The sequence below is a fragment of the Myotis daubentonii genome, chromosome 14 (genome assembly GCF_963259705.1).
Source record: "Myotis daubentonii chromosome 14, mMyoDau2.1, whole genome shotgun sequence".
In the NCBI taxonomy this organism is placed as follows: domain Eukaryota; kingdom Metazoa; phylum Chordata; class Mammalia; order Chiroptera; family Vespertilionidae; genus Myotis; species Myotis daubentonii.
In genome coordinates, this window is record NC_081853.1 from 47,451,957 (window position 1) to 47,471,123 (window position 19,167).

Here is a 19,167-nt window from a genome sequence, read left to right on the forward strand (position 1 = left end):
ATTAAAGGCTATTAAAATTAAGTAAACTTAAAAAAAAAATACTGTGTGAGAGACAATATAAATTTGCAATAAAAATGTTGGCACAGCCCTAACCGGTTTGGCTCAGTGGATAGAGCGTCGGCCTGCGGGCTGAAGGGCCCAGGTTCGATTCCTGTCAAGGGCATGTACCTTGGTTGTGGGCACATCCAGTAGGGGGTGTGCAGGAGGCAGCTGATCGATGTTTCTCTCTCATCAATGTTTCTAACTCTCTACCCCTCTCCCTTCCTCTCTTTAAAAAATCAGTAAGATATATATTTAAAAAAAAATGTTGGCACAGCCCTTGCTTGTTTGGTCTGTGAAGGGTCCCAGGTTCAATCCCGGTTAAGGGCACATGCCCAGGTTGTGGGCTTGATCCCCAATGGGGGGCAGGCAGGAGGAAGCTGATCGATGATTCTCTTTCATCATTGATCTTTCTATCTCTCCCTCTCCCTTCCTCTCTGAAATCAATTATGTGCATGCATATATATATATATATATATTTATTTATGTGTGTGTGTGTGTGTGTGTGTGTGTGTGTATATATATATATATATATATATATATATATATATATATATATATATATATATATATATATATATGTTGGCACAATTGGTCAGGGGTGAATATGATGAGATTAAGACAGAAGACTTTCTTAATTTTTGCCTTTTCTTTCTCCATCTGTGATAGTAAAAGATTCTAGTTCTATGAAATAAAAGGGTTCCAATTATCTCCAAGTTAACAGGAAAATGAAGGACACTCATTCATTTTAGTTGGGGGGAAAATATGAGAAATCAAGAAAGAAACAATTGAAAGTAGCTGCAAAAAAAACCTACTTTAAGAAAACAATGAGCTATAAGGAGTGGTATGATGATCCTAAATCAAAATGATATCCCTTTTAACACATTATCCATTATTAGAGGACAGAATTCAAGAGAACAAAAAACAATAGCATACCACTATCCTTCTGTTTCTAAGGTAAAAGGAATATTAGAACCAACTGCACAGCGGCTGCAGCCCCCTCCCTGGTCTGGCTCTGACTCCTTTCTTAGCACTCGTACGGGAGTTTTACTTGGGTTTATTAAGTTGATTATTCAGCATCCTCCTCTATCCACTGGAACTTAAATTCCTCAGAGAGGAATTTGTCTGTCATTTAAATGTCACAGCACCCGGAACAGTGCTGGGTGCACCGTGGGCTCTCAGAAATGGCCAGTTAATTATTGAGTACATCAATTCACAGCTTATCTCTAATATCATAATTGTTTTCTAAGATGATTCAGGCTGGACTTGACCGAAAGAAGAGCCCCCTACATAGCAACATGCTGGTCTCCTGGTCTCTGAGCCCAAGGTTGTTTTTCTACTCTTAAACCACAATAACTTAAAAGGCTGCCTCATCAGCTTTTCCATCTCAGGGGAAAAGCATGCTTGTGTCCCCTCAAAATTGTATATTGAACCCTTACCCACAGTGTGACAGATAGTATTAGGAGGTGGGGCCTAAACCTGCTATCAACAGGGAAGTTCTGATCTGATCTGACTGTCACTATTCCTTCAGCCAACCCCTAAGAATGCAGCGTCTCCTCGGGACATCACTGCAGCACTTCGAGAAGCCTGATGCACAGCTCCTGCTCCTACCCGCTGCACATCAAGGCCAAAGAGTACAACAAAGTCCACCATTCCCATTTCTAAAGCCACTTAAGTTCTTTAAGGGTAAAGAGTTATTAAAAAAAAGAGTGTATCTATTAGGAGGAGGAGAAATGGAGCAGAGAAATAACCCTTGTGTAGTATGGTGAGCATTAAAGACAAATGTACTTTATAATGATTGCCATCTTAACTTATTGATTCATAGTTTCACCTTAAAATCTCATTGTTCTGCTGAACCAGTTTGGCTCAGTGGCTAGAGCAGGGGTGGGCAAACTTTTTGACTCGAGGGCCACAATGGGTTCTTAAACTGGACCGGAGGGCCTGAACAAAAGCATGGATGGAGTGTTTGTGTGAACTAATATAAATACAAAGTAAACATCATTACATAAAAGGGTATGGTCTTTTTTTTCAATAGTTTTATTCATTTCAAACGGGCCGGATCCGGCCCATGGGCCGCAGTTTGCCCACGGCTGGGCTAGAGCGTCAGCCTGCGGACTGAAGGGTCCCAGGTTCGATTTCGGTCAAGGGCATGTACCTTGGTTTCGGGCACATCCCCAGTGGGGGGCGTGCAGGAGGCAGCTGATCGATCTCTCTCATCGATGTTTCTGGCTCTCTATCCCTCTCCCTTATTCTCTTTAAAAAAAAATCAATAAAATATTAAAAACAAAAAATCTCATTGTTCTTTCTCTGTCCATGAACCGCATTAATGTTCTTTTTATCTCAGAAAGAATTTATCTTGAAATGCTCCCCTTCTACAACTTCCATAGTCTGTGAGTGTGAGAGGCAGGTGAAGAAGTGATTTCCCCTGAAATGGAGGAGGCTATTTCCCATGACCACATGCGTCAGATAAACAAATGGGAAGGCAGCTGTAAATTGAGAGAAAGGGAAACAAAGGAGCATGAGCATCAGTCAGCTTCAGGCACACGAGGACACAAAGCAGATACCTGTCTGGGACGCTGCAGGTGCTCTGCTGTGGGGAGGTGAAAGGGGGCGCTGTGGAGGGACTGTTATTCACATAGGCTGTGGGGGTGTCCGGCCACGGAGAACACTAAGGATAGAAACAAAAATAAATTAATAATATTCTTTTAAAGGGTATGGAAGAATACTTTGTATTTCACAATCTAGTCTGGCCAAACAAGATTATAAAACACACGACACCTGACACTCATCAAGCAACGGCATGGGAACATATATTTCCTTCTATGTGGCAAGGAAAAATTTCACCTGCTTTATGTGTCTAGATACTGATTAATTTTAGGGAAGCCCAGAAGTGATGATAGCAGCAAAACGTCATCATTTTAAATGTATATTTATATGCAATTTGCTGTCAAGAACTTTTTGCCTCCCTCTTTATCAATTCTCCAAAAGGTGCTTATCAAGGTTTAAGAAGAGCAGAGGCAAGAAGGATTCATAAGCAACATCTGACATCACACGGTGACCAAGACAGTGCCTGTCCTACCTAGTGCTCCTTCTGCCCTCACCAGTACCCACCTGCTTCCTTCATTTCTCTAGGATTAATAATCCCCAAGTAAGCTGAGACCATTCCAGTACCAAAAACACCTGTGTATGGTACTGCCTATACCTACCTATCCACGTGTGTTTATTTCTTGTATTTTCTGGACAAGGCATAGTGAACTAAAGTATTTTTCAGCTCTAGACACAATTCTAACCAAAGATAACGCACAGCTACAAAGACACATCAATGTCAAAGCATGCTCACAGGCCAGCAAGGTGTCAAGTAAAAATCTTCAAGCCTGAGCTATGGAGGGAATCCCATCACTCACCCCACATATCCTTCCTAAAACTAATCTGCCTGAGGATGCCCCTGGTTTCAAAGGTCCCCTTTCATAGTCACTCTTCTACTTTTCACAAAAAAGGCTTCAGATCTCATGATGGCTATCCATGGGGTATAAGATTCTCCCAAATCAAAGCAAAAAAATAAAAATAAAAAAGTTCAAAGATTTAGGGTAGATACTAAGAAAGTACATGACTCTGCCCTAGCCAGTTTGGCTGGGTGGATAGAGCATTGGCCTGTGAACTGAAGGGTCCCAGGTTCGATTCCGGTCAAGGGCATGTACCTTGGTTGCGGGCACATCCCCAGTAGGGGGTGTGCAGGAGGCAGCTGATCGATGTTTCTCTCTCATCGCTGTTTCTAACTCTCTCTCTCCCTTCCTCCTTGTAAAAAAATCAATAAAATATATTTAAAAAAAAAAAGAAAAAAAAAGAAAGTACATGACTCTAAAAATGGGGAGTTAGAGGATATGAGGGGATAAATGGTTTTAGAAGACTTGACTTGGGGTGGTGAAAACACAATATAGTGTATACAGATGATGTGTTGTGGAATTATGCACCTGAAACCTATATAATTTTATTAGTCACCCCACTAAGTTCAATAAAAAAAAAAAGTCTGTGGGTTAATATTATTTCTTTTGCCCCTCAAAAACAAACAAAATTTTTTAAAAAAACTCTGTGTTTCTGGTAGCTTCCAATTATTTGCTTCCAAAACAATTCTGGAGGATCTACCATCAGCTGACACAGTACTGAAATAATCTATTAGGGTCATATAAAATCCATCACTGGGCCGAAACCGGTTTGGCTCAGTGGATAGAGCGTTGGCCTGCGGACTGAAAGGTCCCAGGTTCGATTCCGGTCAAGGGCATGTACCTGGGTTGCGGGCACATCCCCAGTGGGAGATGTGCAGGAGGCAGCTGATCGATGTTTCTCTCTCATCAATGTTTCTGACTTTCTGTCTCTCTCCCTTCCTCTCTGTAAAAAATCAATAAAATATATTTAAAAAAAAAAAATCCATCACTGGGATATTTGGCAGATAACGCAAAAGGAACTTCAAGACCTGAAAGACACTGTCAAAAGGAAAATAAATATCTAAATAATCTTTTTCTTATCTATAAAAAAATCTAGAATTAGGTTCTGTTCTGAGATGTATTTCCAATAACACTTCTATTTTTATATTTAAAAAATTCTCATCAAAATCTGTATGGCCCTGCCTGGTTTGGCTCAGTGGTTTGAGTGTCATCCCACGCACCGAAGGGTCTTGGATAAGATTCCTAGTTGGAGCACATTCGGAAGGCAACTGGTCAATGTTTCTCACATCAAGATCTCTCTCTCTCTTTCTCTCTACAATCAATGAAAAAAACACACATATCCTTGAATGAGGATTAAAAAAATAATTTCTATGATTTGTTGTTTTGATAAGTTGGTACCAATAATAAAGTTTAAATTTTTCAACTGACTGAAGAGCCTATGGTCACAGGAAATTTTAAAAATTAAACTTCTCTCTCTCTCTCTACATATATATATGTGTATGTGTGTATATATATATATATATATATATATATATATATATATATGATAAAATTATTAGGGTGATAATTAATTAAAACATTTTCAGGCATAATAGTATGTCATATCACGGTAAAACTATTTAAGGGGAGTGGAAGAGAAAACAGATCAAGAAGGTAGAGCAGAGTAAAGTTTCATGAACTTTTAAAATGAACAATGGTGGGTGTCAAATTGCTATGGTAGTGGAGTCCACAGAATACACTTCAGAAAGCAATGTAAATTATCTTAAATTTTAAATGCAAACACTCACTACGTCAGAAAATGGTCTCCTTTTGCAATGATTTAAATGTATGATGAAAACTTTCAGATGTCAACCTAAAAATGTGGAAAGGAGTATATTCTTTCTTAAAAATTCTTTGACGATGGAAGAGTCATGACCACTAGTGTGAAGGAGCTAAAAGGCTGTGCAGCACTCTGGGGCAGAAAGGAAGTCTCTCCAATGGTTACAAGAGCTTAAAGCAACTGACAGCCATCAGAAGCATTGATACAAGGAAAATAAAACAGAAACCCCGAATCTTATTATTTACAACTGCCCATCATATATCCCTTCAAAAATGGGGAAAATGATGCCCTTATTGTTTCTACTACTATCAACTTTCAAAAAAAAAAAAAAAAAAGGAATTTACTGGCTAGACAGCATTTCACTAAAAACCTCACACAACAAGGTCCATTCTTTTACTTTCCACCTTAAAAGTAGTTACCTCCTCAGCTTATACAGTTTGAGGAACCTAAGAGCATGTGAGCCAACGGACAGATCAAATAACTATGGGTATGCCATGCTCATAGCCATCTCCACTACCCAGAAGATCTTTGCTGCACCGTCCTCCTCAGATACTAAATACCACCATTAGCAAGGATAACAGCAAAATAATATAAACCTTTTAACGTCAAGCCTCCCAAAATCTGCCTTGTAATTTTTGCCAGCTGTCTACCGAGGAAATGAAGCCATCAGAAGTTTCAGGTTAGTATGGCAGAGCAGCGACAGCGACACCAAATTGCCTGAAACTTCATAAACATATCTATTTTCACTTACACATCTAGACTCTTAGCAGCAGAGAAGTAGAGCTGTTAATAGCTGACTTCTAAAACTTGCCCAATAAATAAGAGACTCGATTCACTCAGCAGTAGAAAACTAGTGTTCAATGAAAGCTGGTTTTATGGCAAAGCCTCTACTTTTAGAAAAGAACGGATTCCAAGTTCTATAATGGCCACCAAGCACCAAGACCTGCCTGCCTGTGTTTCATAGATTTCTCTAGCAGTCTCAACCCAGAAGGGTAAAGGCTACCAAGGAATATTTTCAGTTTCTTCTACCTGGTCATTCTGCCCTGTCTTTAAAAGTAAGCAAAGGTGCAGGGCCTGTGTTCCTGAAAGCAACCTGTAATCCATTACCTGGCCTGCACGCTTATAGTCACGGCTCTGGTGCACTGGGAACAGAGTCCCTCCTCAGGGGGACTAGAAAATGACGACCCACCTGAGACTGCAGAAATCGGCAGCCCTGATTTGAGTCAGTAAAATACAGCTCAGAGGCAAAGAAACAGACACACCAAGTAAGGGTTTTGTTGTGCAGTAGCTCTTAGGAACCAACCACAATGCCTCCATTCCATGTGGGACCATTTCCCACAGCACCTTTTAACTAACAGATGAGTCTGGAGATCCCTCTACCGACAGCCAACTGCAGCTATCCAACACTAAGAACAATGCTGCCTTCCTCTGCAGGCACCTGAAACAATGAAATGCTGCAGACTTTCTTTTTAAAACAGGTTTCCAAGAGGAGCTCTAACCACCCTTAGGAATACCAAAATAATGCAGCCCGGGGCAGCAAGCAACACACACAAGGAAGATGTGAAATCCCAGGCCAATGAACTGCTGACGTTTTGCATACTTTAGACTTGAGTCATTAATAATTTAACAATAATTTTGCCATCTTCAGATTAGCTCTGGGCTCGAAGAGATTTATTAATTATGAGAACCCACTCCTTTTAATTAGTGAAGTAGTTTTTTTAAAAAAGTGGAAAGTGATTCGAGTTATCAGGATTCCCCTCCCCGCCCCCCCCAAAAATGTAAGAACCACTTGTGATTCTTCAGCTGGGAAATCAGAAGAGGCTAAAAACAAAATTGGATGGAGTATATAGTTGTTCCATACAACATTTGACTGGCATTAAAAAAACCAGTTAAAATGCAACAAGTGTGCTCACCATCCTTTCAGATTTATTGTACAGAGAAGCATTTAAACATTTTCAGTCAATGCTTTTAACTTGGAAATGATGTTCTAGTGATTGTGCTTGTGACTTTTGTAGTCTACAAATAATTAGACACGTTTAAGAGTGAAAAATTCCATTTTTGGTACCTTGATAGGATGAAGACTGTAATGATAGTGTAGCCATTAATACAGCTATATAAGAAAAGGTTTAATGCTCTGTGTTTACATTTACTGTGGATATATAGCTGATCTAGATTGTTAGATGGAGAGCTGTGTCATAAAGGAAGAATTTGCTATACCCAAGCAGAGAAAGCTCATATTCAGCCAAAAATCTTCTGGGTGTATGTTGGGGGGATCTGGATCTGAATACAGAAAGGTGCACTGCTCTGGCCTGAAGCACAAGTTCAGGATGCAATGCAAGTTCACAGTGCATTGCAGAGAGGAACACTGATGCGGTCAAGGCCATTTTCCTACCAGTGCTGCCAAACAGGCTTTTAAAAGCACAGACAGACACACATTCTTACACTACATGCAGGGAAATGTGACACAAAGTATTGCGTATGTTAATGTCAAGCTTGCTGCCATCATTTCTCTAAATAGCCATGAAATTTTCTTTTCAGTTATACACATGAGGAAGCAAAACCCTTTAAAATTAAACAAAAATGATAACTATTTTACTAAAGAATGTATTTTTAATTAATTTCAGTGCTCTTAAAGGAAGTGTGTGTGCCGAGGAGGGAGGGAGAAAGGGAAGGAGACAGGGAGGGAACACATTTCTGAGTGTCATTTTTCCCTCCAAAACCACCCAATAAGGTCAACTTTGTTTTTAAAGTGTTAGATTTAGGAAATTTTCCTCAGCGAGGAACAAACAGAAAGCAGGAAGTCTAAACAAAAGCAAATTAAATCAAGACAAGGACATCAAAAACAAATTTGGCTTTACTTTTCAGTGGAAGTAGGTCCTATATCTAACACTGCACAAGGTTTCTTGCACAATGAAAGGAGAAGCAGAAGTCCCTTACACTGCCTCGCTTTGCCAGAGAATCACCGTAGTCTGCTGGCAAAGTCCGCTTGCTGGACTTTTTCTGCTCATGTTCAACTGCATCTTCAATTATAGGCTCAAGCCTCATCTGGACAAACACCAAAGATTGGGATCAATGTCTTTTCATTATACAAAGAAAGATCCAATACCCTGTTTTATGTCTCTGCAGTCCAATTAAACAATTGCATGATTAGCAGGATTCAAAGTTAAAGAAAATGCAAAACCCCAGCAGTGACAAAAATCAAACTTTCTAGGCCCCGGTTTAATCTCTAGTCAATTTCAAGGTTTTTAAGGTCTGTTTCTAAGACCTGATTGGGATTTCAGCATCTTCATTCAAGATCCCACCCAGGAAACTAATCCATTAAAATCCCAGAATTTAAATAATATATTTCCCCCACAAATTTCAAAAGAATATGTCAAACTACCCCCCAACCTTCCCCAACCCCTTCTTGGCAAAGCTCATCCTTATAAATAGTGCTAATATTCAAACCTCTGCTTCTCTCCAGACACCAAAATGCTGCTCTGCATTACCTCTGTGAGGATTGTGGTATCATAGGATGGCTGATACTTTTCTTTTTCGTGAGCAGTTCTCTTCTCCATCTTCTCTCGGTCAGTTTTTTGCTTCCGGTCTGCACCTTTAGGCTGAAAAACAAAGTAGATTACTTTGTCCACCAGGTTCCAAACAACTTTATAAGCAAAACTGGGCTTTCATTACTGGAAGCCCGGTTTCCGTCTCTTACCTTAAAAACTTTGATTTGGCAGCTAGCGGAGTGCAGATGATCTGTATATTCTCCATTTTCATTCTGCTTAAAGGTGTCAACCTGGATCCTGAAAGGCACTCCCTTTTCGCCTCCATGCTTCCGTGGAGTAAATTCTGTGCTGATGCAGTGCACCTGGACAATTGGAGATGGATTCAAAGTACCATCCACTGGTTTGTCCCTCTGGATGCCCTGTCACCGCTATAAATGTAAGGCCCTTTCAAACAAACTCCCACATCTTAGCCAGGTGTCTGCTATGAATTTCTGATTGTTGTTAATATATGGTTTTCCTTTCACAAAGCCAGCCGATCCTTTCTGAACTTTCTGGGAATGAGCTCTTCCCCGATTGATTCCAAAGCCTCTCCTCTAAGGGAGAACTTGCTCTGACCATGGGTACAGCAGTAGAGAGGCTTCCTGCCTACTTCCCCCGCCTCCACTCCAGGCCGCATACTGCTCTCAGGCTCAGCTAAGCCTTGCATGTGGCTCAATCCACAGCAACCTTGAGCTCATCATTCAAAGCTTCCACTGTTGCCCTCTACTGCAAAATACCAATCATCTTACTGTTATTCTAACCTCCATCAACTTGGAATACTTTTGCCTGGGGAACTTCCACGACCCAGAAAGCCCACCACTTCTTACCTGTATTCATCTAAACCAGCGGTTCTCAACCTGTGGGTCGCGACCCCTTTGGGGTCGAATGACCCTTTCACAGGGGTCGCCTAAATACATCCTGCATACCAGATATTTACATTACAATTCGTAACAGCAGCAAAATTACAGTTATGAAGTAGCAACGAAAGTAATTTTATGGTTGGGGGTCACCAAAACATGAGAAACTTTATTAAAGGGTCGCAGCATTAGGAAGGTTGAGAACCACTGATAAACTCCTCTGTCAACCCTTCCAAAGGTCCTAAGGGCAATACTCATCTTCCATCACTCTGTACCCTCTCCTAATACCACCATGAAGACAGCGTTAGGATACTTCACAGGATCAGTAAACAGGTCTTGGTAATTTCTGACTGTTACACATCCTGTCTTCTAGTGACTCTCAAAGTGAAAACTGATCTCTGCAGGATACTGTGCACAACCTGAGATATAAGGCCAGCTCCTACCTCTCTTTCACTCACTGTACATCTAGTTATCCTGTTAGACAAACAGCGTGAGAAAATATTCAACGAATACGAACCATGTTCCTAGTGACTACTAATTAATGAAAGATAGTATTTGCCAGACCACAAAAATTCTAAATACCAAAGATTCTTTACTGTTCACAAAAACTACAGTCTACATAGGCTGGTCAGCAATTAAGCAGTATGTTTTTTCTATGTAAGATTATCTACTCAGTATATATATAAATTTTTAAATATACTTTTATTTGACTTCAGAGAGAAAGGGAGAGGGAGAGAGAAAGATAGACACATCAATGATGCGAGAGAATCATTGATCGGCTGCCTCCTGCACACACCCCACGGGGGATCGAGCCCACAAACCGGACATGTGCCCTTGACTGGAGTCGAACCTGGGACCCTTCAATCCGCAGGCCAACGCTCTATCCACTGAGCCAAACCAGCTAGGGCCCTACTCAGTATTTTTAATCTTTCCACTTACAAATCTGAACATCCTGGGTATTAGAATTACCATGGGTTTTACGGTATATATTTTTTATATATATATTTTAAACTTCATCTCTTAAAGATACAAACTGAGTACTTATGGTTGACATGAAATGCCTGAGAGTTGCTTTAAAGTATTCCATCAATAACTTAAAAGGGGGAAACTACTAATAATTGTTGAAGAAAGGTGATGAGTACACAGAGAATTCATTCTTATTATTCTCTTTTGTGATTTGAAAATTTTAGTATTAGAATGTTGCTAACAGAGAATCTTAAAACAGTACATTTTTTTCTGCCACATCTTTTATTTATTTATTTTTTAATATATTTTATTGATTTTTTTTACAGAGAGGAAGGGAGAGGGACAGAGAGTTAGAAACATCGATGAGAGAGAAACATAGATCAGCCACCTCCTGCACACCCCCCACTGGGGATGTGCCTGCAACCAAGGTACATGCCCTTGACCGGAATCGAACCTGGGACCCCTCAGTCCACAGGTCGACGCCTCACCCACTGAGCCAAACCGGTCAGGGCGGCCACATCTTTTAAAATAGCAGCTTTGGTTCCAGAGAAATGCATCTTATGAAAAATGGAAGTTTTGATTACTGTTACTACCAGTGGTAAAAGTAACATTTAAATAATGCTTCACACGTCAGCTTGCCTTCACGTGTGTTAGTCTATAATAACGGATTTACTATATTAACTCCAATATTTTAAAAAAAGACACTGCCAGATAGTTTACAAATAAGCCTTTAAAGACATTTTTATCATGCATCAAGAATTCAACCTCAAGAAAAAAAAAAGAATTCAACCTCATCCATGACCTTCTAAAAATGACGAGGCTAGTATATGTCTAATAAAGTAAAAAATCCAAACCTGAATGAAAGCAGATGTGCGTTTTGCAGGGTCCCACAGAAATTCAACCGCATTTAACTGGCTGGGATTTGTCCTTGTGTCAATTATTCCCACAGACATTGGAATATCTATATTTTAAAAAGAAGTTACATATAAGCTCACTACTAAGAATAATTTAAAAGCTCACAGCTTACTCTAATTATGTTTTAGTGAAAATGTTATACCTCTATGCTGCACTTTGTTCTTCCATGTTCTCTGTGGTCAATCATTTCAACATCAAAACCCACCTAATGAGTATCAGACTTTCTCCCACCATGGTTTCTTTTTCATTTTAATCAGAATATGATGGATAATACCCAAAGGAGAATTAAATGAATGGTTTCCAACTCATAATATTACTGGCTCAGGGTCTTTCAGTTTCACCGAAACTCTACAGCTGGTCCTCACACAACATGGGTGGGAACTGCACAGGTCCACTTATGTGTAGAGTTTTTCAATAAATACTGTAAGTGTATTTTTCCTTCCTTATGATTTTCTTTTCTCTAGCTTAAGATCTCAGTATATAATACACATAACATACAAAATATGTGTTAATCGACTATTTATATTATCTGTAAAGCTTCCGATCAACAGCAGGCTATTAATAATTCCATTTTGGGGGAGTCTAGTTATGTGCAAATTTTTCACTGCATGGTGGTCACCCGTATCTCCCAGCGTTAGTTGTTCAAGGGTCAACATTGTAAACTATAAAACAACTCAAGGCACAGAGAATCCATTCACACCAAAACACTCCACACCATTACACGTGGTGCCAACATGGGTGTAACTAAAATGCTTTTATCTCTCTCCAAGGTCTTCTGACGGTCACTGTACCTAAATCAAGAAGTCTATCTCCTGGGCGATTCCACTTCCAACCTTCGAGTTGCTGATGTTCTGTATACTGTAGCCGTCTATCATGGAATACGACTCTTATGATGCTCTATGGAATAAGTGGGGAAAAATGCGTACTTTAAAAATGTCGATGAGAGAGAAACATCGATCACCTGCCTCCTGCACACTCCCTACTGGGGATGTGCCCGCAACCAAGGTACACACCCTTGACCAGAATTGAACCTGGGACCCTTGAGTCCGCAGGCTGACGCTCTATCCACTGAGCCAAACCTGTTAGGGCCCCTCATGTTATTTTTTACTTTTAAAGAGAAACTTAAAATTTTTGTAGTGGTGGTAGGTCTTTGCACACATAGCTGCAAGTAAATTCCATATGGTATATTTCCAAAGGGCTTTCACATTACACCAACCAATAAGTTAGGAGCTTTAAAATAATGAAGTTAATTTTTTTGTAAAAACTCTTGCAGCAAAACTGCTTTTTAAAAATCACTGCAATATCTATTAGGAATGTAAAAAGATCGACCTTACCTTTACCAATTTTCCAGTGATCTCAGGCATATCTCCCATTTTCCGATTATCCAGCATCCGAATTTCATAAGACTGACCTATTTTTAAAGAAATTGTGCATCAAAAACAATCCACATAACGAACATTACTGTGTTTAATAAAAAATATTAACTATCTTTCAAAATATACAATTACACAATGTTCATTTGTTTAAAAAGCAAATTCAGGTTTATTACCTTTTCCCTGCAACCCATACTATCCTTTCCTTCTTACAGTATTATGTAAGACTAAAAAGAATTTGTCAATGTATTTTTATTTTCATCTATTACTCTTACATTAATTATACGTATATCCATTACCTGAGATCAACTTTTTATAACAGCTTTTCAAATATATATATAGCCCTAGTCAATTTGGTTCAGTGGATAGAGCGTTGGCCTGCAGACTAGAAGGTCCTGGGTTCGATTCCGGTCAAGGGCATGTGCCCAGGTTGTGGGCTTGATCCCCAGTAGGGGCATGCAGGAGGCAGCCAATCAGTAATTCTCTCTCATCATTGATGTTTCTCTTTCTCTCTTTCTCTTTCTCTCTCTGCCCCTCTCCCTTCCTCTCTGAAATCAAAATTGGATCCAATTGTTCCTTTATCAACCAGTGAGTTTTTCCTATGGCTAAAGACTCTGTGCATGTGTGTTCTGTAAAATTTCTATCTCCAGATGGTATTGTTAAAATTAATTTAAAGGCAAGCACTTGTAAGTTCATGTGGTCTAAGTTTAATCTTTAGTAAATAAAATCTAGCCTAAGCTAAATTTGTTGATTAAAAAAAACAAAACATAGAGTCAGGACCATCAATATTACTGTCTTCTACCACCACATTTTGTCTCACTGGAACAGGCCTTCAGGGGCAATAACACACGTGGAGCTGTCCTCTCCTATGACAACATACTTCTGGAACACCCCCTGAAGGACCTGCCTGAGGCTCTTCTTGAGGTGTCACTCTACAGAAATATATCCATGTGCTTTGCTTGTTTCTTTTTTCACCAGAGATCTGTTTGTATGCAGATAGTGCACCATGAATATTCCTCTCCATTAATGAAAGCCCTTCACTGTTGGGGTCCATGTTTTCAAACTTTTAAAGGAATTTGCTGAGGTCTGCAAAAGCTTCTGCTAAACCCTTCACTGTGCCATTTTCATGGGAGTTCTTTTCCTGCAGTTTCCTTCTCTTGCCTCTTCTTCAGCTATGCATTCCTGTTCCAGTGCCAACAACTCACTAATCAATTTCTCAGGAATCACTTCTAAGAGCTCCTCAATGTCATCCTCATCCACACCCAAGTTAAAGTTGTTTGCCATCTCAACCACAGCCTTGTTGATCTTTGCAACCTCGTCTTTGGCAAATCCTTTAAAGTAATGAAAAAACTTATTGAGTTTCTTCTTCCAGGTGCCATTTATATCTCCTTGGTAACATCACCCACCCCAAGCAAGGTTCTTGCTGCAGTCATAGATACTGCAATCCTCCAGAACTGCATCAATTGTAGCAATAGCCTAGAAAAAGATCCTCCGCAGGTACTAGGTCTTAAAAGGTGCCATAACTCCTTCCTTCTTTGTTTGGAGCAAAAAAGTAGTGTTTGGAAGGAAATACGACTTTGATATTGGGATGAAGACCACCAAAAGGAGGATGCCTAGAGTATTATCAACAAAAAGTAAAATCTTGCCGAAACCGGTTTGGCTCAGTGGATAGAGCGTCGGCCTGCGGACTGAGGGGTCCCAGGTTCGATTCCGGTCAAGGGCATGTACCTGGGTTGTGGGCACATCCCCAGTGGGAGATGTGCAGGAGGCGGCTGATCGATGTTTCTCTCCCATTGATGTTTCTAACTCTCTATCTCTCTCCCTTCCTCTCTGTAAAAAATCAATAAAATATATTTTTAAAAAAAGTAAAATCTTGAAAGGTATGTTATTTTCCAAATAGTACTTCTCCATTTTGCTGGCTTAGCAATGCAGGCCAGCATCTTAGAAGAGGAGGTGGGTCATCCACGACTTCTCTTGCTCCTGCAGTACACTAAAGTGTGTGCTTACTGACAGGCCCCAGGATGCTGGGGCTCTCACTGCGCCAGATTATGAAGGGTGTGAGTTTTTAGCCTGAAACCTTGCCCCTAAAATAGACTTATCCCTAAAGCCTGGCAATGATTTGGCTTCCTTATGGATGAAAGTTCTTTCAGGCATCCGTTTTCAGCGTATGAAGGTTTTATCCAAAGTGAATATTTGCTCTAGCAAGTGATTTTCCTCCACAACCAGCTTTATCTAGAATTTCCAAAAATTTTCAGCTACCTTCTCATCAGCACTTGCAGACTCAACACTCACTTTCATATCTATAATAATAAAAGTGTAATATAATTAGACCGGACAGCTGAATGACCTTCCAGATGTCCTTCTGGACGAAGCCAGGGCTGCGAGGGCTGAGCCCCTTACACAAATTTCATGTATCAGGCCTCTAGTTATCCCATAGAATAAAAGGCTAATATGCAAATAGACTGAACTGCAGAACAACCAAACCGGTCGCTATGACGTGCAATGACCTCCAGGGGGTGCACGTGGAACCTGGTGGGTGTCAGCCGTGGTGGGATGGTGGAGGAGGTGAGCAGGAGCCAGTTGCTGTCATGGGGCAAGCCTCTGGTGGTTACTGAAAATTCTTTGCTCCGCATGCTGCGGTCCCGCCCGGTGCTCACACCTGCTGCCAGCACTGGCCCCACTTGCACCTTCTGCCAACACCCAGCGCCAGCCCCAATTGCCCCTTAGGGCTTCTCCACCTCTCCCTGCTCCTGAGGGCGGATTGAGGCAGCCGCCGCCACTCGCATCTGCTGATAGCGCTGGTCCCACTCCCACCCACTGCTGATGCTGGCCCCAATTTATGCGCTGTCAGAGTGTGGGAGCAGTAGTCGCAGGAGCGGGGTTGCTGGCAGACAGGGGAACGGGGGCCGCAGAGGGTGGGCCAAGACCCACCCCTGTGCCCACTGCAGCCTCGTGGCCCACAGTTCCTTTCAAGGTGCACAACTTCATGCACTGGGAACCTAGTGTAATATATAATGACTTTTATATCATGCAAACCACCTAGAGCACTGATGGCGAACCTATGACACGCGTGTCATAGGTGACACGCGAACTCATTTTTTCGGTTGATTTTTCTTTGTTAAATGGCATTTAAATATATAAAATAAATATCAAAAATATAAGTCTTTGTTTTACTATGGTTGCAAATATCAAAAAATTTCTATATGTGACACGGCACCAGAGTTAAGTTAGGGTTTTCCAAAATGCTGACACGCCGAGCTCAAAAGTTTTGCCATCACTGACCTAGAGCACGCAGTAAATTAAACATCCTAGTCAAGTCCACTTTTTCTTTCAACATTGCAAATAAACTTTTGCTTTGGCTATGATTATCCTGGTGCTGAAGGGATACGCTTCTGTTTCCAGTCTTCAATCCAGGTCATTACAAGTTTCTCCCTGTCTGATATAGACCCTTCGGGAATTTTTGTTAGTCTCAGTGCCTTCAATAAAGCAGATCCCTTAATAGCTTCTGTCACTTTGGTTTTCTTTTTCAAGATGGTAGCTATGATGAAACGAGACATGCCCGACTAATGAGCAATAACCATAACTGATTTTCCACCTTTGTAATCCTTAATTTTATTTTCCTTTCCATACCAATCACTTGATGTGGCCTCTTACTGGCAACATTAGCAGTGGATCTTGTACACAGGGGCCATAATGAACAAAACAACATGAGATTAAATCGAACACAAGAGAAAATGATGTTGTTAGTTAAGAGACACAGTAAACACAAGATGCACGAGGCTGCGGCCAGGGTAACACAATGCACTGTTCTACGCAAACTTTTTTTAAATAAGCAGAAAGAGCACACTCTAAAATAATAAAATCTACATAAACTAGTAAGTCATTTATTATCATGTACTGTACATAATTGTATGTACTATACTTTTATAGCACTGGCAGCACAGTAGGTGTGTTTACACTAGCATCACCACAAACATGTGAGTAATCCAGTGCACTACAACATCATGACAGCTATGACATCACTAAAATATGGTTATACAGCACTTGATTTTAGTAGGAAAAAAGTGACTGCTTTATTTCCTTCTCATTAGAATAAATGCATAAACTCACATATGGAAGCTTAAGAGGGATGAAACTCATGCTGATGAATGACAACTTCAAATGTCCTATCTCCGTGGTCAGCAAACTACGGCTCGCGAGCCACATGCGGCTCTTTGGCCCCTTGAGTGTGGCTCTTCCTAAGCCTTAGGAGTACCCTAATTAAGTTAATAACAATGTACCTACCTATATAGTTTAAGTTTAAAAAATTTGGCTCTCAAAAGAAATTTCAATCGTTGTACTGTTGATATTTGGCTCTGTTGACTGATGAGTTTGCCAACCACTGTCCTATCTAATCCCTTAAAGTGGCATTTAAATATATAAAATAAATATAAAAAATATAAATCTTTATTTTACTACGGTTGCAAAGATCAAAAAATTTCTGTATGTGACACGGCACCAGAGTTAAGTTAGGGTTTTTCAAAATGCTGACACGCCGAGCTCAAAAGGTTCGCCATCACTATCATAGGTTGATGTTCAACCACTGAGCCACGCCAGCCGGTCTGAGCTGTATACTCTTAAGACCTGTGCACACTATTGTATATAAACTTCAGTAATTTTTTAAAAATCTAAGATTGACCAAATTGATGTTGAGCAAGCTGATCAACTGCTTTAAGCTTCAGTTTTTAAATCTATAAACTAAATTAATAAAAATTTTCCTGGGTTATTGTGGAAGATAACACATGTAAAGTATTTAGTACACTGTAAGCACTTAGTAAATGTCAGTCTAACAAATCATCACTATAGATGGTGGACTGCAACTTTTGTCAATATGAACTATCTTTTTCTGGCTTAGTAATAATAGTGATAAATTATCAATATTTCCCCCAGGCCCATGAACAGACACATCCAACACATGCCTTTAAAATGTATGTGTGTACACTCATTCATCCCAAGGTATGCATGTAACAGAACTTATTGAATCATTCTCCACGTAAGAAAAATTCAAGATATTTTCTTTTTTTATCATTACAAATAAAGCTACAGTGAATATCCTTGCCACTACATTATTTCTCCTGAGAGGTTTATGTCCAAAACAGATTACCATATAAACTATTAGTTCTTTCAAATGACACTCAAGTCTCAAATAATTGAATGCTAACCCAAACACTAATTCAACATTATACTAAAGCAATATTAATAACAAAATTAGAGTACGGCTCTAGGTGCTACAGATAGAATTACCCTGAAATAAAACCTCAGAGATTCTAAACCTATATATGAAAAGTTAAAAATAAGCTATTCTTTCATATTTCTGAATGTTATCACAAGAGTCTAAAATCTGTAGATTGTTCCAACAGTTTAAGGAATAAAGATTCTACTTAATGACAGATTAATAATTACAATATACTCTTAAGTGAATAGATGTTAATACCATTAAAAAAATAGATGTAGCCTGGCCGGTGTGGCTCAATGGTTAAGCATTGACCCAGGAACCAAGAGGTTACCGGTTCAATTCCCGGCCAGGGCACATGCCCAGGTTGTGGGCTCCATTCCCAGTAAGGGGCATGCAGGAGGCAGCCAATCAATGATGCTCCTCTCTCATCATTGATGTTTCTATCTTTACTATCCCTCTTTCTTCCTCTTTCTCTAAAAAATCAATAAGAAAACAAAAAAAAAATATACAAACGTACATACAAGGAAATATACCTAAATGTTAATTAGTTATCTTGGTGGGATGCAACTGCAGTCAATCTTCAGCTTTATCCCTTGACATATTTCCCAGTTTTTCTACAATGAGTATGTACTATTTTATAACAAAATACTCGCATTAAAAAAAAAAAAATTTCACATGCTTTCACTTTATGTATCCAACAAATTAATTCCTGCATAACAGAGTATGTTTGTTTACACTGGGAGAACACACTGGCTTGTGCCCAAACTGCTAAGAGCACCTGAAAAAAATCCCTCATACTTCCCCAAGGTAAATTCTGCCCCGCCACATCTCTATTCTCCATTCTCCCCACTCTCGCTTTTCTATCACCAAAATATAATAGTCTCATAAAGCATAAACAAGGTATGTGTAGACACAATTTGACTATGATTTATTTTAGCCATAGACTTCATCTTGACACAGCTTATGTCTACTTTCAGCATGTACATGCTTCATGTCAGAGACCCAGGTTCCTT

The 19,167-nt window shown here is 39.9% G+C and overlaps 2 protein-coding genes across 10 annotated transcripts in view; one reads left to right on the forward strand and one right to left on the reverse strand.

The window, feature by feature from the left end:
- The window catches only part of FBXL2 (F-box and leucine rich repeat protein 2), a 54,021-nt gene extending 52,146 nt beyond the window's left edge, over positions 1-1,875 (forward strand). The window contains exon 16 of the transcript XR_009448577.1: positions 1,571-1,875. The gene's annotated coding sequence lies outside the window, so the exon portion shown is untranslated. The remainder of the gene's footprint in view (positions 1-1,570) is intronic.
- UBP1 (upstream binding protein 1) overlaps positions 1-19,167 on the reverse strand; it is a 42,843-nt gene that overhangs the window by 13,837 nt on the left and 9,839 nt on the right. For 8 of the 9 annotated variants that reach the window (XR_009448573.1, XR_009448574.1, XR_009448575.1 and 5 more), the window contains 7 exons: positions 12,901-12,977; positions 12,358-12,463; positions 11,506-11,612; positions 8,999-9,151; positions 8,790-8,900; positions 8,239-8,346; positions 2,604-2,707 (listed from right to left, as the gene is read on the reverse strand). Coding sequence is in view for 5 of the 9 variants with exons in the window: in XM_059664170.1 (XP_059520153.1) it covers positions 2,604-2,707; positions 8,239-8,346; positions 8,790-8,900; positions 8,999-9,151; positions 11,506-11,612; positions 12,358-12,463; positions 12,901-12,977 (766 nt within the window). In the remaining 4 variants the exon portion in view is untranslated. The remainder of the gene's footprint in view (positions 1-2,603; positions 2,708-8,238; positions 8,347-8,789; positions 8,901-8,998; positions 9,152-11,505; positions 11,613-12,357; positions 12,464-12,900; positions 12,978-19,167) is intronic. The other variant, XM_059664167.1, reaches the window with a different exon arrangement.